The sequence below is a fragment of the Pantherophis guttatus genome, chromosome 2, assembly GCF_059756535.1.
Source record: "Pantherophis guttatus breed Tessera chromosome 2, ASM5975653v1, whole genome shotgun sequence".
In the NCBI taxonomy this organism is placed as follows: domain Eukaryota; kingdom Metazoa; phylum Chordata; class Lepidosauria; order Squamata; family Colubridae; genus Pantherophis; species Pantherophis guttatus.
The window spans coordinates 167,623,205-167,650,560 of record NC_142064.1 but is presented as its reverse complement, the minus strand read 5'-3'; the positions used below and the strand labels follow the sequence as shown (position 1 = coordinate 167,650,560).

At 36.6% G+C, this 27,356-nt stretch overlaps 2 protein-coding genes across 9 annotated transcripts in view; one reads left to right on the top strand and one right to left on the bottom strand.

Annotated features, from left to right (window-relative positions):
• QTGAL (queuosine-tRNA galactosyltransferase) overlaps positions 1-12,130 on the top strand; it is a 137,562-nt gene extending 125,432 nt beyond the window's left edge. For 6 of the 7 annotated variants that reach the window (XM_060688647.2, XM_087887251.1, XM_034408434.3 and 3 more), the window contains 3 exons: positions 1,007-1,081; positions 9,988-10,042; positions 11,061-12,130. In XM_060688647.2, the coding sequence (XP_060544630.1) occupies positions 1,007-1,081; positions 9,988-10,042; positions 11,061-11,155 (225 nt within the window). In that variant the 3' untranslated portion in view covers positions 11,156-12,130. Of the gene's footprint in view, positions 1-1,006; positions 1,082-9,987; positions 10,200-11,060 lie in introns of those variants that run through there. The other variant, XM_034408444.3, reaches the window with a different exon arrangement.
• Positions 12,131-12,136: 6 nt separating this feature from the next.
• The window catches only part of TBCD (tubulin folding cofactor D), a 146,906-nt gene continuing 131,686 nt past the window's right edge, over positions 12,137-27,356 (bottom strand). For both annotated transcript variants that reach the window (XM_060688645.2, XM_060688646.2), the window contains exons 34-40: positions 26,569-26,690; positions 24,396-24,473; positions 21,830-21,919; positions 19,311-19,398; positions 18,313-18,422; positions 16,433-16,517; positions 12,137-13,284 (exon numbers count right to left, since the gene is read on the bottom strand). In XM_060688645.2, coding sequence (XP_060544628.2) covers positions 13,276-13,284; positions 16,433-16,517; positions 18,313-18,422; positions 19,311-19,398; positions 21,830-21,919; positions 24,396-24,473; positions 26,569-26,690 — 582 coding nt within the window. In that variant the 3' untranslated portion in view covers positions 12,137-13,275. The remainder of the gene's footprint in view (positions 13,285-16,432; positions 16,518-18,312; positions 18,423-19,310; positions 19,399-21,829; positions 21,920-24,395; positions 24,474-26,568; positions 26,691-27,356) is intronic.

The window sequence follows — 27,356 nt, the reverse complement described above, 5'->3', positions numbered from 1 at the left end:
TTTTTCATGTTTTATATTTTATAAATAGTTCATCTTTGTAATATAAAATTGGTTTGAGGTTAACAATTGGCTTAATGCAATTTACTGCATGGGTTCACAAAAAACCCTGTGATTTTGGTATGGCATCAAATGAATTGACCATAGAAGGGTTTTGGCCACTAGCTGGCACTCTTTATTCTCCTTATAAACCACAGTCATCTTAAACATACGTAAATAAAGCAGAAGAGAAAGGAGTCTTCAGAACAAATGAAAAACAAAACTTAAGTTTCCAAATAAAACATCACTTACTTGAAAATTTCATCCTGCTGTTTTTCTCTCCCCAAAAGAATATATGTATGGAAATAAAACAGTGTACAATAGAATAGAAGAGAAGAGAATTGGGTTTTGGGTATTGTAAATTCCATTTTCTTCTACAATGCTAAAAAAATAGACAGTAAAAAAATGCTCCAGAGACTAAAGTCTGAATTCTGTTCCAGGAGGAGTGTAGGACTTTATGATCCTATTCAGAGGCCAAAGCAACATTAAAGGAAATTGGGTTGTCATTTGATTTGAGAAATAATGTAGAGTGGAATGAAGAGTTCTACAAGAGGTATTGTGAAGGAAGGCAATTTTTCCTTGGAAGCCAACCTCTTAACCTTTGGCAGTTAGGAGGCAATATTACAGGAAGAGAAGGATCTCTTCCTTTCAATTGTCTTTTCTAGAGACAAAACGGGGAAAAGGATTACCTTCTGCATCCAGGCCATGCATTGATCAAGTTCAGTATTTTTGCAAATTCATACCCCACAATGGAATTTCCAAAACTAGGTATTTTGCAATAGGATAATGATGTAAAAGCCATGAGTGGAAAAAAGGAGATTTGGTTAACCACATGCTAACAAGGAAGCAGTATAAAGGAAAACTGGCAACCACAGAACTATTTCAGAAACTATGCTTTTCATTGTAATAAGCTCAAAGGAAGAGCTATAGTACATCAAACTGACCAGGAAATGTACTGATTTCTGTTCAGGAAACTTCCAAACCCAGAATTCCAATTCTTCATTTCAAAGAAGCTTCCCCACCTTTAATTATTTGTGTGAAATTGGTAAGTACAACTTTAAGTCAAGTATGTGAAATCTACAATTTTTGCCACAGTACGAAAGTATATTTTAAATGATTATTGTGATCATGCCTTTCCTTATCCAAAATTAGAACAGGTTTTTAAGGAAAGGACCAAAATATGGACTGATTTGGGGATGGCCACATATTCAGAGTTCTTCTTGGTGATTTGACCCACCCACAGCCTTACCTTATAATTGTGCTCACTGAAGTCAAAGTACACAAATTTTAATGTTTGTAATTCTGTAATTATTTATATAAAACTGCATCTATTATTGTATATAAAGAATTCTGATCATTTGTTATTTATTTTCAAGGTAGTTTCAAGGTATCTGGTGCTCACTTTAGCAAAGTTCTTTGTTTCTAGATATACTGGTACTTTCCTACCTTACTAGCTCTTGCTCTTTACTTTATTAAAAGTAAAGCCAGAGCATCAAGCTTATTTTAATAAATCCCTTATCTTGTGAAGAGATGTGTCAAGTTTCTACATATATTAAAGATGCTAAAAAAGAAGACATCCAAGTCAGTGTAAGCATGGACTAAGAGTATAATTTATCCTGTGTGGTTTCTTTTTGTTGAATCAAAATTGGAAATGATTATGCAGTCTCTTTAATTAAGCACATGGTATCTTAATTTTCTCTTCAGTTGTTTATTTAACTAGTAACACTTCTGTTATTTCTTTGCATGTATGTCAGAGACAGTAATCTTTTTTGCTTTATCTAAGCTATTCTTCTATTGGGAACCTGAAAATAGGGCTTGTTTCATTAGCAGGCAAAATCAGTACAAAGTTTGGCCAGCCAAGGACTGCACCTCAGCACTAAATAGCCAGAGATACTGGTTGAGATGGAGGGCCACAGAAATAAATAAATATAGTGTTGACTCCTGGATAGTGTACCTATAACTGATAAATATATTTTTCAATTGATATCGGCAAGCATAATTTCATCAACTCTGGCAATAGAGAGGGATCAATAGATAGTATCAAAATGACTCTTCCAGTGAGATCTTTCATAGAAAGAGAGAGAAAGATTAGATAGATGGATGCATGCACGCATGGATGGATGGGTGCATGGATGGCCAGACAGCTAAAACATAAAAAAAAGATAAACAAATGCAGGTTAATACCATATTTTTTGGAGTATAAAACACATTCCCCCCCCCCCAAAAAAAGAGGCTGAAAATTAGGGTACACCTTATATACTGAATGTAGCCCTGCCCACCCGCCAGCCCCCACCCTTTGGCCTCTGCCTCCCAGCAATTTGCCTCTTTACAGCAAACAGCCTGTTTCAGTTTCAACTTCAGCACAGCCTGATTAACACAAGCATCTGAGTGTCGGTTGGATCAGCCTCCTGACAATCAGCTGTTTCAGGCTGCAGGGATTGCCATAGTCTATTGCCACCTCCGCATGCCCCATTTTCTGCCTGTTCCGGTCGGCGGGGATCAGAATGGGCGTAAAATGGGGTGTGCAGAGGCCAAAAACGGGGCGTGTGGAGGCGGCAATAGGCTATGGCAATCCCTGCAGCCTGAAACAGCTGAAGCCGATCCAACTGACAATCAGCTGCTTGTGCTAAGCAGGCTGTGCTGAAACTGAAACGGGCTGTTTGCTGCAAGGAGGCAAATTGCTGGGAGGCAGAGACAGATTTTTTCCTCCTTATTTTCCTCCCCAAAAACTAGGTGTGTCTTATACTTCGGAGTGTCTTATACTCCGAAAAATACGATATATAATAAGAAATACAAACAGAAAAAAAAATAGAGAAATCTAAAAGAAATCTGCAAGAAAATAAAAAATTAAAAGAAAAATAGGAAAGAAAAGAAAAAAGATACAAAGATGTGGCTTCTGACATTATTCACAGTAGTTATAAGTACAATTATATTTTCTATAATTTGTTCAATCTAATCATCAAAGCCATAAATCACAAGCTCTTTTTTTTTTCTTTCATTTTTATTCAAAAGGTGCCTAAGGGGTTTCCAGTCATCAGTAAATATAGATATTGTCTTTTTTGCAATGGAGGTAGTTTATTCTTCTCATATTCTTCTCATATTCTTCATACTCTTCTATTAATTTATTCAATCTCTTTAATATCACAACATAATGTAAATTTCAACCCTTTTAACCACATATTTTCCATTGATCCATCTGTATATTATAACCAAAATTCTTAGCCTGTGTTCTCATACAGTCTTTAACCTGTTCTTCCAGTTTTCAAGTGTCAGCAAAAGCTTATACATTTTAGTAATTACATGTTTATCATCAGTGCACAATTATACTTCATATTGTCTTATTTTGCTCCATAACATAAGCCTTTTTGTCCATTTTAAACCTTTTAGATAACGGTAAAAACATTGTAAAATAATTGACAACTATATCTTTGCTTACTTCCTGTAAGAAGTGCCTGATGTCCCATGTATCTTTGCACAAGGGCAAGTCATTGTTATGTCACCAGCCTCTCCTCCCTTGCCAGTTACATAGACAACAGTAGAAGTAGAGAGTAGTGGAAAATAAATGAAGGCATGAAAGCATGTTTTTCCAAGACCCAGTTCCTTGAAGGGTGTTCACCTGTCATTTGTTTTGGCTACTTGTCAGTACTATCCCTTCCCTTTCCTACTAGCCATTTTGCCAGTTCCATACAACTTCTCCTTCAGACAGAAGAAGACAAGCTCCTAGTGGAAATAAGGAGGTTACGTTCCCCCAACTAATCCCCTTAAACTGTGATGGCGAACCAATGGAACGCGTGCCAGAGGTGGCATGCAAAGCCCTCTCTGTGGGCATATGCACTGTTGCCATCTGCTCTTCTGGTTTGTGGCATGCCGGCCAGCTGGTCTTTGTGGGCACCAGAGCACCGGAAAACGGCCAAAAACCAGGCCGTTTTCTGGCCATTTTCAGGGCAAAAACGGCCCGAAAAACAGCCTGAAAATGCCCCCCAAAATGCCCCCCAAAATAGGCATGCGCACTCCAGTCAGCTGGTCTTCGAACTTCCGGTGCTCAGGTGCGTGCAAAGACCAGCTAGCGTGCACACATGCATGTGCCAGAAATCCCAGCTGGTCTTCGGGTTTCTGGTACTTCGACGTGCATACATGCATGCACATTCCAGTTTGGGCACTCGGTGCCAAAAAGGTTCACCATCACTGCCCTAGAAGAAAAAGGTGCAATCTGTACAAGGAAAAAAAAGCATTTAATGAGGGAGAAAATAAAGGTAAATGACAGAGCAATCTCCAACTTGAAGCAAAACAATGCACCAACACAAAGGTAATTAAGGAGGAGGGATCAATTAATAGTTATTTTCCATTTCATTTCATGGAGTGTCTGCAAGTAGATCTGTTACTCTTGCATCTCGTAGCTACTGAAACACCCTCTCAAATGTACTCTTATAACAGCTCTGCTGAGAATATGTATCTTCATTTGCAAATTCCAGGAGCAAGTTCATTTTTATTTTAACTTGTTTTGTTGAGCCATGGTGGCGCAGTGGTTAGAGTGCAGTACTGCAGGCTACTTCTGCTGACTGCTGATTGCCAGCAGTTTGGCAGTTCAAGTCCCACCGGCTCAAGGTTGACTCAGCCTTCCATCCTTGCAAGGTAGGTAAAATGAGGACTCAGATTGTTTGGGAGCAAGATGCTGACTCTGTAAACCACTTAGAGAGGGCTGTAAAAGCACTGTGAAGCAGTATATAAATCTAAGTGCTATTGCTATTGAGGCTGTTAAATATGGCTTTGTAGGTGTGTGAGTTTCTGCTTACATGTTTCTGCTAAGCATATGCAGTCTCTCATTGCCATAGAACAATTACCCTTATGAAAACCCATCATCACGGTGATAATCTGAAGGAGATGATACCATCTTGGATGACCTGAAGCCAAGATGGATTGCAAGAACAGCTCACTAAATTGTAAAATCTAAAATTGGAGTGAGGCTTCAATTAGAGCATGACTTTGAGGAATTTGACCACCTTGTGCTTTGGCTACTCTGCAAAATCCATCACCCCTTTCAGGAATCGTTGACCTATCCTAGAGGATGTGCCCGGAAGCAGGAGATGGGCTTTCTTTAGCTAATACCGTTGGAAGGCTTGGCTATTTGCTTTGGAAACACTTTAAAACTTTGGGCAGACCAACCACCAACTGTGTAGCACACCTTCCATCCTGCGAGTTAGCTTGTTTTGGCATTCTCTTAAAAGTTTTACTGGTAAGACAAAATAACTGCTCAGTGTGTTCCTTACTGGGTATTTCAATAAAAACATACAACACATGCGGAAAAAGGTATCAGTTAGTCAAGCAAAGAATGTTGCTGTCCACATTTCATTGTTTAGGTTTCTGTAAAGCCTTGAGAAGAAAAGAAATCATTTGCAGTTGACAGTTCTTAATCTGGTGTAACTCGGCCCAACCACTGAGTTTTAATATCCTTTGTATTTGCTTGTATTTAGGAAGAGAAATATACATTTCCTGACCAACCATTGTATTCAGTTCTTTGTCCATGCGGTTGAACATATTTTATAGATTGCTATTCATACCGCAGGTTTTTGCAGTTAGTTTAGAGATTCCAGAACTTAATCTGGACTCAGTTCCCTTTGAAAGAGGTCACTGGAGGCTAGCTGTGTTTTAAAACATTTGCATTAACAAATGAACTGATAGGTGACATACATTTTTATCCTCCAAGTCTTTCAGTTACACAGAGGTCATTTTGGCTTCCTAACTGTCTGCTTTTACAGTATCATTTCCTCTCTTCCTTTACAGTTACAAGCTTTGCTAGCAAGAATGAGAAATCCCTGGTTCAAGCTTTAGTGCAATCATGAGTTCTCTCTTAGCTTTAGCTCACCAACTCTAATAGAATAATAATGGCTTTCCATGGGGAGTGCTATTAAGATTACTGAGAAGGTACAGTTGATGTGTTTTGAACACTTGGAAAAACCTGCATAAATACTAAATGTTATGTGTGCATAAAAGCAAAAGCAATAGGGTCTTTGTTCTCACTAATCTGAATGATGTATGCTCTGAGACTAATGCTGCTGCAAACATGAATTACTTGTGCTCTGAAATTAAAAGCTCAAAATAAATGCTGAAGTTGAGAATGATGTCACCCGATTTACTTGCTGATGAAGTATAGATGTGAGAGATACATTATCATAACCTTATATGGCAAAAGAGAGGCAAGTAGACACAAGGTTCCTCTTCATACATAAACTGGAGGATCACCTTTAACCAGAGTTAATAGTCCAACTGCTTGTTGAAAGGCTTCTTTCAATGAAGAAGCCATTCATTATGCAAAATCCATCAGACTAATATGTTAAGCTGTCACCACTATTATGCTGGCTAAGCTGCTTGGGAAAAAAAAATGCAGTTCCTGTGATTAAAAACGAAGTGTTATAACAGGGCTTTCAGGCTTTTTCTTCAAGGAGGTCAGTGTTTCACATCTATTGCTAAATAGCAAAATATCAGTTGGCTTTCACTAGTGGTTGGTAATGCCTAGAGTGAGTAAGGGTTTTAGCTTGCCACCTACGTGCATCATTTCCAGGATCAAATTCTCTATCTATTCCTTTTATTTCCCACACACGCATCCTGCTCTGAGGGTTCATTCTTCCCTACCTCACTTCCTAGAGCATTTCTCTACACAAAGCCTGTATCCAGGTATGTCCAACCAAACACCCTCCTGAATCCAAGTCTCGGGCTTCACTGTATAAGTCAGTCTTAGACTCAGCAGGTTGGATGAAAATCAGAAGCCACGATATGACATCTTAAGACATTAAGTGGTCAGTAGGGCTGTCCTTTGAAGCTATTAGGACCCCTTGGACATCTCCCTCTTTAATGAACATGCTTTGTTTCTAAGTGAGGATGAAGAGCCAAGATCAAGTTTAGCTGTGAGAAACCGTGGAATTGTTTTATAAATCCTCTCAAACATTAAGGTTGCTAATACATTTTAAAAAAACAAACCCTCAAGTCTGATCAGTTTTGAATTAGTACGGTTCTGTGCTTTGTTTTATTTTAAACTTCATCTGACAATTTCTAAAGGCTCTCTCCTGAATGCTTTAATTGTTGTTTTAGCCATTCAGTCATGTCCGACTCTTGGCAACTTTATAGGCAAGTGCTCTCCATGTTACTCTGTCAAGCACTGCTTCTTTCAAGTGTGTTGAATTGAGTAGGGGAATGAAATAATAGGCAATTATAATAAAAAGATAGCTGGAGTGGACCTCTTTTCTCTTCTGCTCATATAAGAAATACCTGTGTGGAAAGAGTTTAGTAAGCTTTGAAAATTGCATCATTGTGTCCAGGGGTGGTATTCACTACCGGTTCGCAAATGTGTGTTTGTGCGCCCTGTCCACGCATGCTCCTGGCCTTCCATGCATGTGCTTTGCTGGCACACGTGCCTTCCATGCATGCGCCCGGCCTCAAAAACGTGCCTAAGTAGGATGGCATAGAGCCAGGGCAAACCGGTCCGAAATGGCTGAATACCACCTCTGATTGTATCACCTTTGCTTATTTTCTTTGTGTTCCTACTAGTAACAAGATAAGAAGGGCAGCATAAATTCCCTAATCTAACATTTGCTAAGGGGAGGGGGAGCCATGGCTGCATACTAGAACAGCATTTCCCAAAAATATTCTAACCAAAAGGATTGCTTCCTTGGTTTCCCAGTTACTGACCAAAGAGCATCAGAAACAATGTTTTGTGGTGTCCTTGGTGCTTTGTGCTTGGTTGTTTTCTTGCAGAATTTTCACTACCCAACTAGATACTGATGACATTACCTATTTGGGTAATGAAACATCTGCAAGAAAACAACCAAGCTCAGAGAGCACCAAGGACCCTTCTTTTCAGCTCTGAAATACAAATATTCGCTTCTATCAGCACAGTTCTTTGTTTTTGACAGAATCAGTTGTCTGAGTTGCATGGTTATTGACCAGAGATGTCATTAGATTTTCTCCAGCTGCTCTCTGCTAGGAGCTCTTTCCTCTCTAAAAGTATCTTTGGCAAAGGGTCCCCTTTTTGATGTTATGACCAAGTCATAAGGTAATGTACCAAGGTTCGTTCAGTTGTTGTTATTTATATTCCCTAACTCTTAATGATAAAAGTTGGCAAAAGCCTCCAGACAATTTGGCTTGCTGTAGACACCCAAAATCCTCAGAGAGTTCAGAAGCCCATCTGCTATTTTGGGGCTTCAGAGCAAGGATGAAGGGATGTAGATGGGTATATTTTTCTTTCTCTAAAGCTCTTTTCATATTGATTCAATAAAATCCTTCTTGGCATTTCATGAGCCATTTGTCTCTGAAGCCTAAAAAAATCGAGTGGTTCCTACCCGGCTGAGGATGGCAACACAAGTCAAAAACTGGAATTAATTTCCCACCAGTTTGGGGAGTGGTCTTTGTACAAATATGCCAGACTGGATGCATATGTTACCTAACTTCTAAAAGAAAAAGAATTCTCTGGGGGAAAAAAAAAAACAGGCCTCCTTGGAAGATGCAATCTAAAGGCTGAATTCTCCTGTGCTTAGACTAAGATTTAACAGTTGTCTTAAATCAGAAGAGGGGTGGCAAGTGTATCTCCTACAGCAAGTAACAAATGGGGTTCTGACAGCCTGTCTGAGCCAGGCTGTTACAGCTATTTGAAGCATTTGACTGCAATAAATCACTGTCATGGTCATCAGGTTTTCTGCAGAGCTCTTCCTTGCTAAAATTTAAGGGCCTTGTAATCTTTAGTCTTACCTGCTGCTTTCTTTATTGTTCAGATTATGATGCCCCTTGAATGTACTATATTACGTGTTCCCTAAGGGCTGGCAGAAGTTAAAAGCATTAGCAATGCTAGTTGACTGTTCTGCACAGATGGGAGCATCCTGAGTCATCCAGGAAAAGGGAAAGAATAATAGCAGATTCTAAGTTATCACCTGTTTTTGGTCATACTCGCACAATGAGTCTAAGTTTGCAAAATAATAATAATAATAATAAAAACCCCAAAACTTGTTAACATTAAAAAGAACCTAATCACAGAATGAAGATAAAATTACTTTTGCTCTGGCATTAATACCTTATACCAGGGGCAGCAGAAATAAGAAGCCTGCAACTTCTAGAGTTCCTTTTGTAGTCAGAATTAGCAACAGTTTCTGGCCTTGACTCCATGATACTTCGGCACTAGCGCTACCCGACTTCTAGGATTGATTGTGAAAAATATCATAGAACAGGGTGTCAAATTGGCGGGCCGGATGCCCACCCCAGCTCCATGAAGAGGGAAAAACGTTGTGATACGTCACGTGATGGCATTGTGACACAGCGAGTTTGACACCCGTGTCATAGAACAGACCACTTATGAGCAACTGCTTACATGCATATGTTCTATATGAATGAGCTGAATAAGAACCTATATGGTAGGGGGATAAGGGCACAGCCAGCTTCCACTATTACATGTAATGTATGAATAAGCCATTATCAGACTCTAGAATTGATTGTTAGAAACACTATTTATCCACTAGCAGTTCTTAGATAAAAAGGGAAGGAGGAGATCTCTGTTGCCCAAGGTTGGATTTGCACAACATTCTAAGATACCAAAACAAACCCTAACCAAGGTCAAAACTAACGAAGTTTCACTAGTAAAATGCAGCCCTTAGGTTTTTAACCAACCCAATTATCTATATAATACAACACTGGCAAAAAAAAAAAAAAAAAAAAAAATAGAACTGAGAAAGAGGTAGAAAAAGATAAGCAAGCAAATATTGTCTCTTTTGCTGCAATGGTATAAATAAAACATTGTATATTATGATATTCAGGAATTTCTGCTGTAAGATAACTTTGGATTCAATTACAAAGTCTAAGCATGGCTTATTTCTCTATTTCTCTATAGGCACTGTGATTGCAGAGGTCTTCAGATGTATGATGTATCTTGGTGAAAAATTTTGATTGTGATCTTTCTCTTTGTTTCTGCAGGATCTCACAGATGGACAGTTTGAGGAAAATTTGAGCCTATTGAATTTGAAGGAAGGTGTGGATTACTATCATTTTAATTGAGTAGTGTGGTTATTGGCAAGCATTTCATCATGAAACATACTAGAGGAGACAATATTATTTTAGTCAAGATTCTTTTTCTCCATAATTCCTCTCAAAAGAAATATAGATGCCTGCAAATGTTAAACTATTATCTCAAGTCATAAAAATCAACTAGAGGTAGTATAACATCAAGCTAAGTGAATTGAAGTTTAGCTAGTTAAGAGTCATTCCATATGAATGTATGAGTGTAGCCAATTCACCTAAGAAAACTCTTTCCAGAATCAAATTCAGAAGGTGGCAACTGCAAATCTTTTCAGTATTTTATTCCCAAGAAATCCATATTCATGTGGCTGTAATATTTTGACAAGTTTTGATGCCACTTGATGAGATGTGGAAGGCACATCTTTAGTTACTGGGAAGCACATATGGATTAAGAGGTGAAAATGGTGGAAGAGCTATATGATTATAAGAAGCAAATCAACATGGAGACAAATCTAACTAATGGCACCTATTTTTTTTCCTCTTTTTCTTATTGGTGTCTGGAGTAGTCAGTCCATCTCTTTTTGGCAACCTAACTTCTCAAAATGCTGCAGAAGAATTTTAGTTACAATGTAGTAGAACAGTAATTTTCAAATTAAACATAAAAACTGTATGTGTGCATGATTAATATATCCTGCAAGAAAAAAATGTTCTTCAAATATATCCAGAATCTGTCTTGCCATTACTTAACATTATGTCTTGATGATATCCACCATAACCCTTGTGTATGGTTTATGAGATGGTACCAAAGACAGACACAGAATTCTGTTAGAATTGGGATTATTATTTTTAGAAAGCCTACACAAATCAGGTTTATCTCTTCTTTTCTAGAAATTATATTACTAGTTTGTTTTCAAATTTTGTGTTCTACTTCATATACAATTCTCTATTTGTACTGTACGCATACCTTTTTGAAATTGTGGCGTTTTGAAATTCCAGGGCCTTACTTAACCGTCCCAATTTCTCTTCCACAGTCACAAAAGCTGAAGTCTCTGGAAAGCTGCAGTTTGCTCCCTGTGGCTGCTACTCTTATCTGCTTTCTAGTTCTACTTCATGGTCACAACCTTAAGCCTCCTAAAGGCCCAGGCCTGAGCTCATTGTATTTGCCAACCCTAAATTGCTTCAGAGTCCTGCCTCCACCCCAATCTGCCTTCCCTCCTGGGCTCCACTAAAATTACCTTGTTGAACTAGTGGCCCTTTGGAAAAGCTCTCATTTTGACATTGTTTTGTTCCTTTTTGTTAAAAAGGTTAGCTTTCTGAGAAAGGTAGGGGACATCTGAAAGAGAAATGAGGGGGGAACATAGGCCTTCTCACTACTGCAGTCTTCCACTGGCCCCACAGCTGCCATTATTGCTTTTAAAAGAAGCTTCCTCCTCCCTGCTGCTAAATGGCACAGGCCTGCCTTCAAAAACCAACCTTTTTAGTGTGCAATGGAACACCTGACCCAGAACATTCTTCGACTTTGATGGGAAAAGGAGACAGCTCCTCTTTTCATAGCATCAGCTCCAGCTGCAATTCCCTCTCCTTGTAACTCGAGGTATGGACAATATGAAAGGATGGTTTCAACTTCAGCCCCAGTCAATGCTTTCTATGTTGGAAACATTTAATTCTCTTCGCAGCATTTTTGAGAGCAAAATGAACCCCTTATACATTTCATATGGTAATTTAACAATCTTCACTGCCAGAAATAATTGGACTTTTCCTTATATAAAGTCTGCAATGTTTTGTGATTCAGTAATTCATATGAAGGGATTAAAAAGCTACATGTTATAATATCCTGAGGCAGGTCTAAAAGATCAGCATGAGATAAACAAGGTTTACGTTTAGAATATAGTTTATATCAAGAGGTTTGAAACCAGTCTCCATGATGGTCAGGAAATTAACTAGTCACTTAAGATACTTTTCCAAAGGGCTGAGACCAGCTGTGGTAACATGAATAACTGTTATTTATGCGTTCTCTCCATCAGATATTTATTGCTATGAATGTCTAAAAAACATTAAATGCTTGTTTTAACTAAAATTAAATTTGTACAGAAGAAAAAAATTCTTGTTTACTTTTACACAAATTTATTTTTATCTTTACAATATTTCTTCATTTGTACAGCGATATACGAGAAGGAAAAAATACGTCAACAACTTTTAACAGAATACTTTTTACTAGGGCTATGCACCATTTGGAAAGTAATTTTTAAAAAATGGTGTGTAAATATGTGAGAGCATAAATATTTTATCTTTAACCTTTAAAGTAGCCAACTCTTTCCTGGGATTGCTATCCTCTTCAATTGCTAAGTAATTCTAAGGACAAAATTGCTTTAAAAAGTTATGCACAGTTTTACAATTCATTGTGTAAAGTACATTTTGAGAATCAAATCCAACAAGCTGCATGTTCCTACTAATTTGTATCTGATTTTCCACTCATTATAAGACAAAACAAAAAGAAACCTGTCTGCCCTTTAAAACTAATTTTAATTTTGCCAACCAATGTTGCTTGCATTTTTCAGCTAGTATTTCCTTGTATATTTCTTTTTAGCATCAGAAATATTTCAATACACATTAAAAAAGGCAACATCCAAAAAGTCAGGATACTGTATCAAGTTTGAATGATAAATTATACTTCTGTTTAGAAAGGTGACAGATTTTCAGCTGGAATTAAACAATGTATCAGGGATGAAATCCTACCCATTTTATGCTCTTCTCAAATAGCAAGAATGCCCAGACTTCATTATATCATTTGATTGATATGTCAACTAGATAATTTATTCTGAAATGCCTTTTCTAAAGAATGAAGCTTCTGCTCTTCTGCAGATAGCTTTTGAAATGGTAGATTGGAGCTATTTATATAATGCATAACTTATTTGACCAAAGGTAACTTTGGTTATAATGAAATTTGGAGTGCTGTAATTTAATAAAGCCAAAAAAAGAGAGAGAACATGCAAGAAACTGCAGTTATTTGAACTTTTCAAAACAATTTAATTTAATCTTCAGAAACACAAAATCACCAACATATATATTATCTTTTAAAACAAAAAGATATTCTTTTAGAAAAAGAAGTTAAAGTAGTTTCTCATTTTTTAGCCTTTTCTTTTTAGCTTGATCAGTAAATACTGTTGCCCAAGTTGTTGAAAAACTGCCTGCTCCTTTGTGTCTACGGATTCAAAGCACTAATTTTCAATAATAATTGATTTCCAATTATGTGCTCTGCAGGAAAGACAGAGAAAATGAGATTAATTTCATGATATTGTCAAGAATACATATCAAAATAAATAAAAGTAACTTTTACTTGTAAGATTTACAGAATATCGTAATTAATCTGTTAGTAACAGCTTTAAAATGTCAATCTACAGCTAAAGTTTCCTTCAGGCATCGTCCAATCCATAGTTTTGAACAATTTCCTATATTGACTTCTATTACTGAGTAGTGCACTGTGTTTATACTTGTGTTAATAGATGCAGTGCATCCAACAGCAGTTTGTGTATTCAGAAATTCATTTAATGAAGGGCTTGTTTTCAAATTGCTCAATATTTAAACCAATCATTCTGGTATTTTTCTCCTTCGTTACTGAATAGAAATAGTATTTATGACTATATTCATGGATGCAATTATATACTCCAAAAGGTGAAAAAATCTATTTCCAATGCTTTCTCTTTTTCCCCCTACAAGGAACCACATGCTCTTTGAAATTTGAGCTGGGTAGTGTGGCATACAGTTGCAAGAAAAAGTATGTGAACCCCTTGGGATTATGTGGAGTTTTGCATGAATTGGTCATAAAATGTGCTCTGAACTTCATCTAAGTCACAACAATAGAAAAACACAGTCTGCTTAAAATAATACTACACAAACATTAGATGTTGCCATGGTTTAATTGAAAATAACATGTAAACATTCACAGTGCAGGGAGCAAAAAGTATGTGAGCCCCTAGCCTAATGACCTCTCTAAGAGCTAATTGGAGGTTGGAGTGGGCCAACCTTGACTCCAATCAGTGTGATGATATTGGATGTGTTGCTGACAGCTGTCCTGCCCTTTAAAAACACACACCTGTTTTGGGTTTACTGGTTTCAAGAAGCACTGTCTGATGTGAGCCATGCCTCGCAGAAAAGAGCTCTCAGAAGACCTACGATCAAGAATTGTTGACTTGCATGAAGCTGGAAAGGGTTACAAAAGTATCTCCAAAAGCCTTGATGTTCATGTGTCCATGGTAAGACAGACTGTCTACAAATGGAGAAAGTTTAGCACTGTTGCTACTCTCCCTAGGCGTGGTCATCCTGTAAAAATGACTGCAAGAGCACAGCGCAGAATGCTTCATGAGGTAAAGAAGAATCCTAGAGTGTCAGCTAAAGACCTACAGAAATCTCTGGCACATGCTAACATTTTTGTTGACACATCTACAATAAGGAAAACATTAAACAAGAATGGAGTACATGGGAGGACACCACGGAGGAAGCCATTGCTGTCCAAAAAAAATATTGCAGCATGTTTAAAGTTTGCAAAAGAGCACCTGGATGTTCCATAGCACTACTGGCAAAATATACTGTGGACAGATGAAACCAAAATTGAGTTGTTTGGGAAGAACACACAACACTATGTGTGAAGGAAAAAAAGGCACAGCACAGCAACATCAAAACCTCATCCCCACTGTAAAACATGGCGGAGGGAGCATCATGGTTTGGGGCTGCTTTGCTGCCTCAGGGCCTGGACGGATTGTTGTCATTGATGAGAAAATGAATTCCAGAGTTTATCAAGACATTTTGCAGGAAAACGTAGGACCATCTCTCCACCAACTGAAGCTCCGCAGAGGATGGGTGATACAACAGGACAATAACCCAAAGCATACAAGTAATTCAACAAAAAAATGGCTTCAACAGCACAGAATACGCCTTCTGGAGTGGCCCAGTCAGAGTCCTGACCTCAACCCGATTGAAATGCTGTGGCATGAGAGAGAGCGATTCACACCAGACATCCCAAGAATATTACTACACTGAAACAGTTTTGTGAAGAGGAGTGGTCCAAAATTACTCCAGATCGTTGTGCAGGTCTGATCTGCAACTACAGGAAACGTTTGGTTGAGGTTATTGCTGCCAAAGGAGGGTCAACCAGTTATTAAGTCCAAAGGTTCACATACTTTTTCCTCCCTGCGCTGTGAATGTTTACATGTTATGTTAAATTAAACCATGGCAACATCTAATGTTTGTGTAGTATTATTTTAAGCAGACTGTGCTTTTCTATTGTTGTGACTTAGATGAAGTTCAGAACACATTTTATGACCAATTCATGCAAAACTCCATGTAATCCCATGGGGTTCACATACTTTTCTTGCAACTGTATTTTCAAATATCCCTTCTGAAAAATAGAATAATGGGAAATCAAATTGCTGTGAAAATTCTTCCAACTTGTGGAGAATGAAATCTCCAGTTAGAGCACAAAGACATACAGATGTACCTGTCACTCTTAAGATTAGAAAGCCACAAAAGATTTCCAGATCTTTTGATTCCAAAGACGTACAGTACAGTTTCAGGACTAAATATTTATGTTCCAATAAATTTTACCTGCAAGGTTTATTTTCATTACTACTATATTGTCATTCAGCAAGGAATGAAAAAGACAGACAAGCTACCACATTCACAAGCCAGCAAACAGAATAATACCCAAAACTTATCTTTTCCAGTACTATTTCAGAGCCCAGCCTAGGCACCAATTTACTACTACGTGCTTCTATTGATACTTCTGTCTGAATATAGATGTGCTTATTCAAAGTCAAAACATTAGCATTGATAATATCTTTCTTTAACAAGATGATTTATAAAAAAGCACATGTGGATATTTATCTAACCTAATACAGTTGAACACACAAACACATAAATATAAATCAAGAAGCAGGAGAATGCATTTATGGGATAGCTTCATTCTCTAGTTCAACACAAAACCTGTTTGACTTTTAGAAGGATGTTTCAGCAATTGCCTAAATACTTTCATATGCTTTTTCACAACACAGAGAAGTGTAGAATAGGCAGGTATAGCAACCTTAATCATATTCTTACCCACATGCAGCATTTCCTGCTATCAATTAGTATAATACTGATAAATTTTAGCACATCTAGGTCATTCTTATCACTACATTGCAGTAAGAATATTTTTGTAACCAGCTGTACTACTACAGCTCAACATGAGAAATGTGAAAACTTTTCAAATAACAGAACAGGGGAGGGACAGTGATAACATACTTGTTTTCAATAGTTCTGCATATGCATGTGTTAAATAGGTCTGGGGTTTGTGTCAGCAAACTTGAGTTTTACCAAATTGTTTCCTAGAAATATTTATCAGGGCTTCATTGGTATTTTAAAACATTACCTTCACTACCAATTGGGGCTTGGGCACTTTCATTAAGTCACAGAGGTAATTCCGCTGCTTCCTCAGAAACGGCAAGTCTGCATCCCTATTTGGAGACCAAAAAAAGTATATATAAGTAGCCAATTCCATGCTGCTTTCCATGGTTTCTCGCATCACATCCATTTTCCTCAGTGGAAAACTATTTGTCAATTAATTGTGATTGCTATTGACAGTAAGAAAATTGGTATATCCACCCAAAATGCAGGGGAAAGGAAGATCATCTTTTAAAAAGCAAATTTCTGTTCTCTGAACCTTTTGAATAGCATTCACTGTATTTAGGGCAATGCCACTTTCTAGGCAGAATCAACTAGTTCCAACCCATTAGAGAAGCAAGTTTGCAAGTTCTGCTCAGAATTATTAGAGAATAAACAGGAGTAAGTCAAAATGCACAAATAAAGAACAGACGCGAATAGATGCAGGAGGTAAAGGGAGAGAAATTCCATTTCAAAACATTCAGACACAAAATAATTTTGCTCTTTTTACTGCCATGATGGAATAAAAGACCTTGCACTGGCATCAGGTTGCAAAACTACCTAGAGGAGTTGAAGAATCAGAAAAACTATAGCTAAAACTGAAGCTAGATATAGATTACAGTCGTTGTTGGTTTAGTTTATAACCTGATGTGATTCATGTCCTTATATCTTGACACCTGTGTCCTATTCCATAGGCATTCATTCTATGGAATAAAGAGCAGCAGAACTTGTATTTCTTTTTCTGTTTCTCCCATTGTCTTCATCACTCATTTGGCTCTTTAATCTTAACCTACATCAGATTTATATCCACTTGAAGTAGTACTCTTATTCTAACAGCTGGGGAAATGATGTAAATTCTGTTTCATTGGCTATGACAATTCTGTTATTTTCTAGTCGGAGGATATAATCTGGCTGCCTCTTTAAATGATGCAATAGGTTGGAAGAAGGCCAAAGAGTTCAACTCATTTTTAAAAATTATTTGGGGAGCTTCTGAAGGATTAAAGGCTCTTAAGGTTTTGTCTGGAATCCTGAGTTCACATCCCAATTTCTGAGCCAGTAAGATGGCAGGGAAGATTCTGGAACTAAACTGGATGATAAAAGATATGAAAAAGTATTTTAAAATAATTTTTCACCAGCCTTACACAGTATATGGATTCAGCTCCTGGCAATTCTTCTATACATAGAAGTGGTGCTCTGGAAACAATCACTCACACTGATAATTCCTCACGCCCAGCTATGAAATCCAGGAAGAGGTATCATCCCCAAACTTTAAAAATCTGTCTTCTCTCCTCCCACCCCCAAATCCCGAATAGGGTCTCTTTTCAATAGGAAAAGAGACTTTAATCTCACCTACCTTCAACATTTCCATGACTTACATTAAAGGAAAAACTCTACATTAAACAGTTATGGCTTCATCTATAACAGGTCTTACAAAATGAAATTATTAGTCTTTGAGACGTGCAGCATTTTTATTTCCTGAAGAGGGACTATGCATCCTGAGCTAAATATATGACTCTACATATCAATAGTAAAAGAAATGCCAAGACAATGTAGGACGAGTCAGATAGTATTAGTCTCAGCTACCTACTACAATCAATCAAAACAAGTAAGTAAGCAAATAAATAAAATAGCTTTGTACTGAATTATATAATATATTGTATAGTAAGTTGTAAACTGCTACAGGTATCAGCTAAATTTCAAAGAGGTTTACAAACAAATCCTGTCACAAAGTGGTGACTTTGGTGTCACAAAGTTTGATTCACACACAACTTTGCAAATCCCCAATGCTTAATATATGTCCGGTATAGTCTTAAATGCTATAGGCTGGAAAGTAGCTGAAACTTACAAGTACATTTAAGATTAACTCACCAATTAGTGTCACTCAGAATTGTCATGGCATTTTCTAAAACGTCAGGTTCGGCAATATCACTGTAGGTTATCAGCATCTCATAAACCTGACTAGCCGTTGTTTTTCTTATCTAGAGAGCAAAAACAGAAATGGCTCAAACAAAGGTGGTTGCCTTTAGGGGATGAAAGAGTGGGTAAAACAGAGAACAGTATTTACAGCCTAAATCAAGAAAAGAACACATTAAGCCAAGGCCTAAGGCAAGTCATTTTCCTTTATTAGCCAAGAGCTTTTAATGAATTTGCCCCTTAATCCCTCCCCTCACTGCCTAGAGGGGGAGTCTACTTGTCAAAAATACAAAAATTACTCTTCATTTTGGACAGCTATTAAAGGTGTTATTTCATTTCATTTTCATTTTATTAAATTTGTATACCGCCCTACTCTCGAAGGACTCAGGGCGGTGAACAGGCACAAAATAAAACACATAAATATGAAAGTTAAAACATGATTAAAACCTAATTAAATAATTTTTGCCCGAGACAATTTAAAACTCCCAATAATACAAATAGGTCGATGAAAGATAATGCTATCCGTAGTTTCTAATCATATGGCTACCTCCAGCATTAAAGGCAAAACCCTAAATATCAATTATTAAAAAATACAATTGGGATGGCCTTATGTAGCACTTGGGAAAAAAGTATTAATTACACAGACCTTTGGTGAGATTCAGCAGAGTTCTTACATGGGTGGAGGATTTTTTTTGGGAGGGGGGAAATAGATCATAAGAGTGGGAGCTTTTTGTTGTTGCTGTTCATAAGAGCCATACATTAGGGAATGAATTTAATGTATTCCTTGCTATCAGCATATCACACTGGGTGTACCTCTGTGCTGTACATATGCAGTATGGAGCCAACTAGGGCAGAAGTAACCCAATAGTTGCCTAGGTAAGTTTTCAAGAGGAAAAACAGACATTCTTTAGTATATATAATTCAAGAATCTCAATCATTTCTGAAGTACTTACAATAGGAAATGGATGGCAAAGAAGGAGGAAGAGCTGAAACAGAACTTTTTTTCTCATGTCGCCTGGAAATTGAACCAAGTCACAAAACCTAGAATAATAAATATATAACAATATATTTTATTATTGATTTAACAAAGCACGTCATATATCAAAAACACTTTGCTATATTGTACCACTATCAAAAAAAAATTCTATATGAAAACACAACTACGGATTCTTTTTTATACAAAATTTAATATGATGTGTTAATTACAAAAGTTTAAAAATGGCAAGAATCTATCTTTTTAAATCACAAAATGAAAAGTATGAAAACTGAATGACAGATAATGTTCCAAAACAAGTTGGAAAGTTTTTTATAAGTTTTTATAAACTTTGCGTGCTCTTTAATCTCTTACTGCAAATGGTAAGAGGGAATCTCACATTGAATTCAGATAAACACAATATTGAATATAAAAAACTAATTACCATATAATTTTAAAAAATCAAATTAATATATATTTATAAAAAAGAAAGCGGTTCCTTCTTTCTTTCTAATAAAAATTAGAAAACGTCTTGTTAAAGCAAATATATCAGTTCTAGAAAAATGTAAAACAATTCCAGCCAAGTATTGAAGTGACTAGCATTTTTGTTTTTCTGATATTAAACTGAGGAGACTAACTGTACTAAGAACATCAGTATTATTCGGTGACACTGAAACACAGAAGCAATATAGATGCATATCTTATCAATGTAAGCATTGGGCAATGCAATTCAAAGTCATAAATCTGATAAAATACAGTTTGGATTAGGTACAGGACAGAAGCTCCCTTGGCAAGGATAGCAAATCTGCTCTGGGAACAGATAAACAAGTGCAGCAAAAGGCCTCAACCACTGCAATTCCATGACTAAGATTTGGTTGGATCTACTGTTTCTAAAACCCATTTCTAATCTTTGATTTGACCTAAGCCTTCAGTACAGAAGCATAATGCAGGAGTTGGTAGGGATAGGTAGGAAGTTTCTTGAATTTTTTCCCCTCCCAAACTTGGAAAGCTATGATCAGCTGGGAAAGACTGAGATTTTAGATTTTAGAGATTTTAGAACAAGCCAATTTTTTAAAAAAAATGTTGGGGAATTCCTGGAAGCTTGCCATGCTGACAAATCAGCCATCAAGAGACAGAGAGAAACCTGATCTACAAACCAATGAAAAAAGATATAATCAAAAGTCAAGGAAGGACACAAATAGCCCAGAGCAGCCAATCCCCATATAAACAGGAAGTAGCACTAAACACCAGGGAATAAATAATGCCCTAATGAAGAAAACATAAAGGAAGAAGCCACATCACCATCACCATTGACAGGGCAAGCTACTATAGCTCAACAGGCAGCAAATCTCATTCTCCCTTGCACTGAGGATTTACCTACGTTGGCAATGAAATGTCTTCAGGAAAACAACCTCAGAGAGCACCAAGAACTTACCAGTATAGCCCTGAGTTTCAGATATTCTCCACTATTGATTATGATATATTGTCTAATAGTTTCATTTAATTGATATAACATGATTAAGATACCAAAAAAATGGTCTACACTTGAAAATCCTGATACCAAATCAAGGCATAAACTACCACAAGACAGGAGAAACATTTGTTTCAAGCTGTGAGAGAAATTACCATTTGATTATGATTGTTTTTTGGATTCAGAAAATAAGAAAGTTTAGATTGCATTAAATATGCTGAAATGTGCATTGAAAATCATGCCCCACCCCTCCCAAATATATCCACTTTTGGAGATGTCCTTCCCAAAAATGAAGAGTTCTAGATCTGTTTGCTTGTTACTATGGAGAACAATGCCTGGAATATATAACTTTGATGGGGAGGGGCTTGAGAGGAAGAGGGATGTGATAAAATGTTTGGCTCCTTCTATTTTCAACCTTTATTTTCCGTTAAAACAGGCAAAAAATAACAAATGTTTCACTTCGTAAAGTTCAAATACCTGTAGTTTCATTTACAAAAAAATCCAATAAACACACATTAAAGTAATTTTAAATAATAGTTCTGTTTATTGTTTGAACCCTTTAAATTTAAATGCCAAAATAGAGCTGCCCCCTCCCTCCAGACACAAATCCAGACTAAAACCAATGTGAGGAGAATGGTGAAAAGTAATGAACAGCTGGTGATGTAATTGAGCAGAGTTGACTGTTCTTCTCCCCCAGTTTGAGTTCTGTCTGGTAGGAATTGTCATGGTTCTTGAAATGACAAATCATCCACCACTTTTTCTACCACCAATCAGATTTGAACTTCCTTAGAATTGCTTTTAGAATTACGTTGTTAGCCACATTTGCTTTTGAACTAGAATGTATACACACAGCTGCTCAAAATTCACTGTCAAGACCACTTTTATAGAGCATACAAATGAAACCTTTGCATACATGACAGGGCTAAATAAAACTAATTTTCCACCTGTCTTTTTGTTTAAAACCACATGGACTACAGACCATTAATTTTTCATCCTTCAGGGTTTTTTTACATATTTTCCCAACTTACACAGCAATGCTGGAACGGAGTTTCTGGATATCTTTAGTTCTCTTGCTTTCTTCTTTACAAAGAGTGAGCAACTTCATAGGAAATGGGTGGCTTAAAAAAATTGAGAAAACAATTTTTAGCTATTTGTTTTTCAAAGATGAACAAAAGATCTTGAGAGTTGTGAAATTATATATCCTTATGTGCTTACATGTTAGCAGTTAAACTAACAAACTATATAAATATTGCCATAAAAGGCTTCCATTAATTAGTGGATTTGGGGAGGGAGAAAATCATTTTTGCATTCTTCTCTTCCAATAGATTTTAATTGTTAATTAATATTTCAGTTGATCTAAATTAATTTTTTGAATTTTTTTTATTCACATTCTATTTAGCTGTATTGTTCAGACAGAGCAGAAAGGCAAAGGACAATGGAATATAAATATTCTCAGAAGTTTAGTTTTTACCCAACAAAAATTGATGCCACATAATTATTTTTCCTGCATATTCCATTGTGAAAACTTGCTTATAATCTCCACATTTAAGCAAACATGTTTACTCATTAATTTGTTCAAAAATTGCACAGGGTTGTTGTTTTTTTTTTTTTTTTTGAAAGTTGCATAGAATTTAGTGGAGATTCATTCACTTCACTGAAATACAATGGCAAAATAGGGGAAAAGGTGAGATTTAGAAAGGAAATGACAATGTAGGCAGATCCAGTTGAGCATCTGGAAAAGATTTAATGCATGTATTCTTATGAATAAGGCTCCACATTCGAAATAGACCTACTTGGCTTTCTTTCTGTCATCTGTTAATTTCACACTTGTAATAAGGAACCAGTAAGTGAATTCAAACAGATCAGCCTGCAAAGGAAGTAACAAAATCCTGCTCCTGTGCAGGCAGTACTTCAGGAGAAAGAAAATCAGCATCTAGGGAAAAGGGATCTGTCCAGAGTTTTATATAATGCAAATTGGGTGCATGTGTTTCTGAAAATTGAGCTTTTCAAAAAAAGTGAGCTACCGTACATTTTAACCATATCATGACCAACCAATTAAGAAAAACAAGGTAGTCCTTAAATCAAGAGCAGGACATGAAGTGCCCTCCAGCTGCCAGTCTTCAAAAGTACAAAATTACTGCTGTTAATCGCTTACCTATGTGTAAAAATCTGAGCTGTGCTCAAAGGGAATACTTCTGTTGATGCCTACTGGACTAAGCATCCCATGTGATCATTTTCTATGTAAAGAAAACCAACTATTTTTTTAAAATGGGACACTGCACTTAAATTGCATTGATAAAATACAACAGTGATTGGCTTCAATGTACAATATGCCTCAAATGATCAATCCTGTTTTTTGAAGAATATCATGCTACACTGTTGTTATATAATTTTTCCCTGAAGCTATGTAATGTTACTTTTAGGTTTTTATCATACAGCAGGCAAGAAATATAATATTTGTTCTGGCATTTTGGTAAGGGTCAAAATAGTCTTATTCAAATTTGTATATAACCTCTTCGACTGATTCTACCTAGGCAGAGTGCCTTGAGTGTTTGGCAAACTGTTATACTGGCCCTCCAGAACTTCTGAAGGGAGGGGATCAAAATGGATTTTAGCAAATGTTCCATTTATAACTTAGATTGATAAGTGAACATAGCAAGTGACTTAAATGAGCTCTTATGGAAAGGTAAGAGATTTGTGGCTTGACTTAATTCATGCTGAAACTCTCCTCTTCTTCGTCATCTCCTTGGCTTTGATGAAGCAACTCAAAGCAGCATTTTGGTTGGAAATGTGCCCACCTCCTTAAAAAAGATGGATAGCTCTTATCTCTTGGGGATCACAAGGCTCCTAACCAGTGGTGAAATGTAAATTTTTTTACTACCGTTCTGTGGGTGTGGCTTGGTGGTGGTGGGGGGAGGTAATATGACTGAGTGGGCATGGCCAACTTTTTTTTTTTTTACTTTTAAAACCATTTTTCTACAACCTCTTTGGCTGAAGAGGTTGTAAAAAAAATGCTTTTAAAGCCTCTGACGATCCCAGCTCACTTGCCTGATTGGCAGAGGCTTTTTTTCCCTTTAAAAACATTTTTTTCTATAACCTCTTCAGCCGAAGAGGTTGTAGAAAAAATGCTTTTAAAAGCCTCTGATGATCCCAGCTGAGCTGCATGATCATCAGCGGCTTTTTTTTTTTTACTTTTAAAAACATTTTTTCGGCCAAAGAGGTTGTAGAAAAAATGCTTTTAAAAATTAAAAAAAAGCCTCTGATGATTGCGCGGCTCGACTGGGCAATGGGGGGGGGCAGGGATTTTTGCTACCGGTTCTCTGAACCACCCGCCTCCATCGCTACCAGATCAGGCGATCCGGTCCGAACCGGGAGCATTTCATCCCTGCTCCTAACTCAGCCTTGTTCAATATGAACATTTAACTTTTCAAAACAAAATACTTCTCCAAATAGTCCTTTTGTTAAGATATAGTAAAAATAATCTAGACTCTAATTTCCCCTGTTATAATAAATTAGGGGGAAAGGAACATTGTCCTTTGAAGATTTTCCAGCAATTTGGAAGAAAGAAGATACATCTATTATTTTGCCACTTACTTTTCTTCAGTTATAAATACATCAAAGCATCCATTGGCCAATATCTGATCCAGCATCTTTAGCAGTGGAATGGACACCCTAATGAGGAAAGCATAGAATACCATGTTTATACACTTCACATTGACACAACTCACATATAATAAACACTTCATATATTTGCTCCAAAGTCAGATGATCAAACCTAAACTGAGTCCAATCAAACTTGGAATGAACAAGAGTTAATTTGACATCTTATATTGTGAACAAGCAAGATGCCAAACATATGTAATCCACTAACAAATTCCAGAGATCTTTAAGGTTTATAAAGAATGATTTTAACAACTGGGAACATTTCATCTTGAAAACAGATAAGCAGAGGATGTGGGCTGAAACATAAGAACTCTTCATCTAACTGGGAAGTATTGTTTGTTATACTTCAGAAAGAATTATATAAAATAAAAGACACAGGAAGTTACAGGAAAACAAATTTTGACTGAATATATTAGAGGGAAAAAACTAACAATAAGGAGTTCAACATGAAATCACCTACTTAGATGACTAGTTTAAATGCCTCCTTCTACTCTTGATTCCATATTTCTCACTTCAAAGAAAAACTTTTGCTACAAATATATCGCAGAAATAATATACTAAAAGATACATGGAGATCCCACTACCACTCTCTTATGTTCATAGTACTCAGGGAATTGGAATGTTTAATTTTCACTATCAACTAATTCAGCCAATCACAGAATTTGTTAATTTTTTTTCTTCTCTAAATTGGTTCTGAAAATAAAAGTGGACTCCAAGGAGTTATCTGCAGAGAAGGAGAATCAGGTATGTGGAAGTTTAGCATTGGTTCTGCACATCTGCCTAACTCTCTTGCTGGCATCTCCCCCACACCATTCATGTTCTACTGTGGCAAATGTAAACACAGTGCATTTGGATTTCAGAGAAGGATAATGGCACAAAGGGACATTATTACTGTCTAGGAGACATCTCTAATTAGATGCAGTTAAGTTGGACATGGGATACCACATAGATCACTGTAATAAATGCGATCTGTTTGAAATGTTGTGGTATGGGAGATTCTGAACAATTATGAGCTTGAGTGGGTATCACAGCTTCTTTTTAACCCACGTAAATGTTCACTGAAACTCTTTTTTTTTTATTATAGTATCTGCTCTTTTAAATTTTTGTTGAAAGATTATAATGGAAGATAAGGGAAGCCTAGAGGCAGCCAGAGATTGGAAATTAGACTGCATCAGAGAAGAATTCCACCTGTTTGAAAAGTCAAACCCTGATAGACAAATTGATTACTAGAGTGAGTAAAATCTGTCATTCTGAATGAACAAGATGACTATAAATTCAAAAAAGGGCTTTGAAGTTGAGGAGTACACTACACTATCACTTTATCAGTTACTTGCTTTTTAGCTATACCAGTTTCTGAGAAATTAGTGATTTGTGGGTGATCGTCATAATTATTTTGAGATACAACTCTTACAATTTTTTTCTTTGAGAATCTATGAGAAAACTTTCCAAAAGCCATCAAGCTTCAAAAAGTCTGTCTAATTAGCTTGCATGTGTTCTTTAAATTCTGATAGTCCTTTGGGTTTTAATAGCTCTGATGTTTGTCTTCCAACTGACTGCCATTTCCCTACTGTTCCTTCTGCTTGTGCAGGTGTGTGTCTTCAGGAGAAATTGAGGCACACAATATTTGACATCTCTCAAACTGAAAATTCCAGAGGCATATTTCCTTTTCTTGTTGCTTTTGAAAGAGAGCAGGGGTCGCAATTCAGTACTTTCAAAGTCTGTTCTACTAACTATGTTGAACTGATGATTTCCAGTTTGGGAGATGTTTTAATAACCATGGCTTCTAACTTACAAGTCATAGATGGAAAATATAAGTTTAATATTCATGAACAAGAAAGCCAAAATCTCCATGAGAAATCTGACCAAAGTTTCCTTCACATGTTGGCATGTTTTGAGGCACCAAGGACTGCAACTCTACCTCCCAACTTTCTGGAGGAACACAATAAATATCTGGTGATTTGAGGCTGAATTTTTTAGGCCCTTTTGAAGATTTAACGACTGAAATGGTTGTGGAAGGTATTTAGGAGGCAGTGTTCCATTTCTATTCTTAACCTTTACCCTACCCAATCCTGCAACCCAAATTGACTGAGATTGTATAGGTCACCTGTCATTCAGCAGATTGTCCTCAAAGACTTTCAGTAAAGTTTCACAAAAACTGTTCATTACTTCTCTGTCATTCTGAATACTCTTGAGATAATTGAACAGGCTTTGGGATGAGCATCGCACCTGTGAGAAAAATTCCAATTTTTTTTTTAAAAAAGTCTGGCTTATACAAGAGCATCAATATTTGAAAGCATTTTTTTTTAGGTTGCAAAGAATAAATCTTCACGTCATGTCTAATCTCTTAATATTTAAATTTACCTTACCATTTCATTAAAGGAATAATAAAAAAAAAAACTATGTTAATTGTATAAAAGGAACCAGAGATGAAGCTGCTGCAAATTTCTATTTTCTGAGCACTAGCAAAGATGTTCTTTATCTTCAGGTAGCACGTTTCCTAGAGTGAATAGGCAACATTCACATTCTCATTTGAATCTCCTTGATCCCCAGATCAGAGGGGATACAAGACTGCCCAACCCACAATGTTTTTGAATTATTGGAAAACTGAGCTAAACAAACACATACATATACAAACATATATAAATGAACCAACGAATTATAAACAAGCAATAAAGGGAGAAAGAGGGAAGGAAAAAATCTGCCAAGTCTTTTCTTTTCCCCCACCCCAAGGTCAGTGATGATCATAGCCATCCTACTGCTTTTAATATTTAGTTTGAAGTTGTTAGACTCTTATATACAGTAGAAATATATGTAGGAATAAAGCAGAATACAGTAAAAATTAAATTCAAACCTTACAGAGGTATTAATTATCTTAGGGTATTTACAAAACAG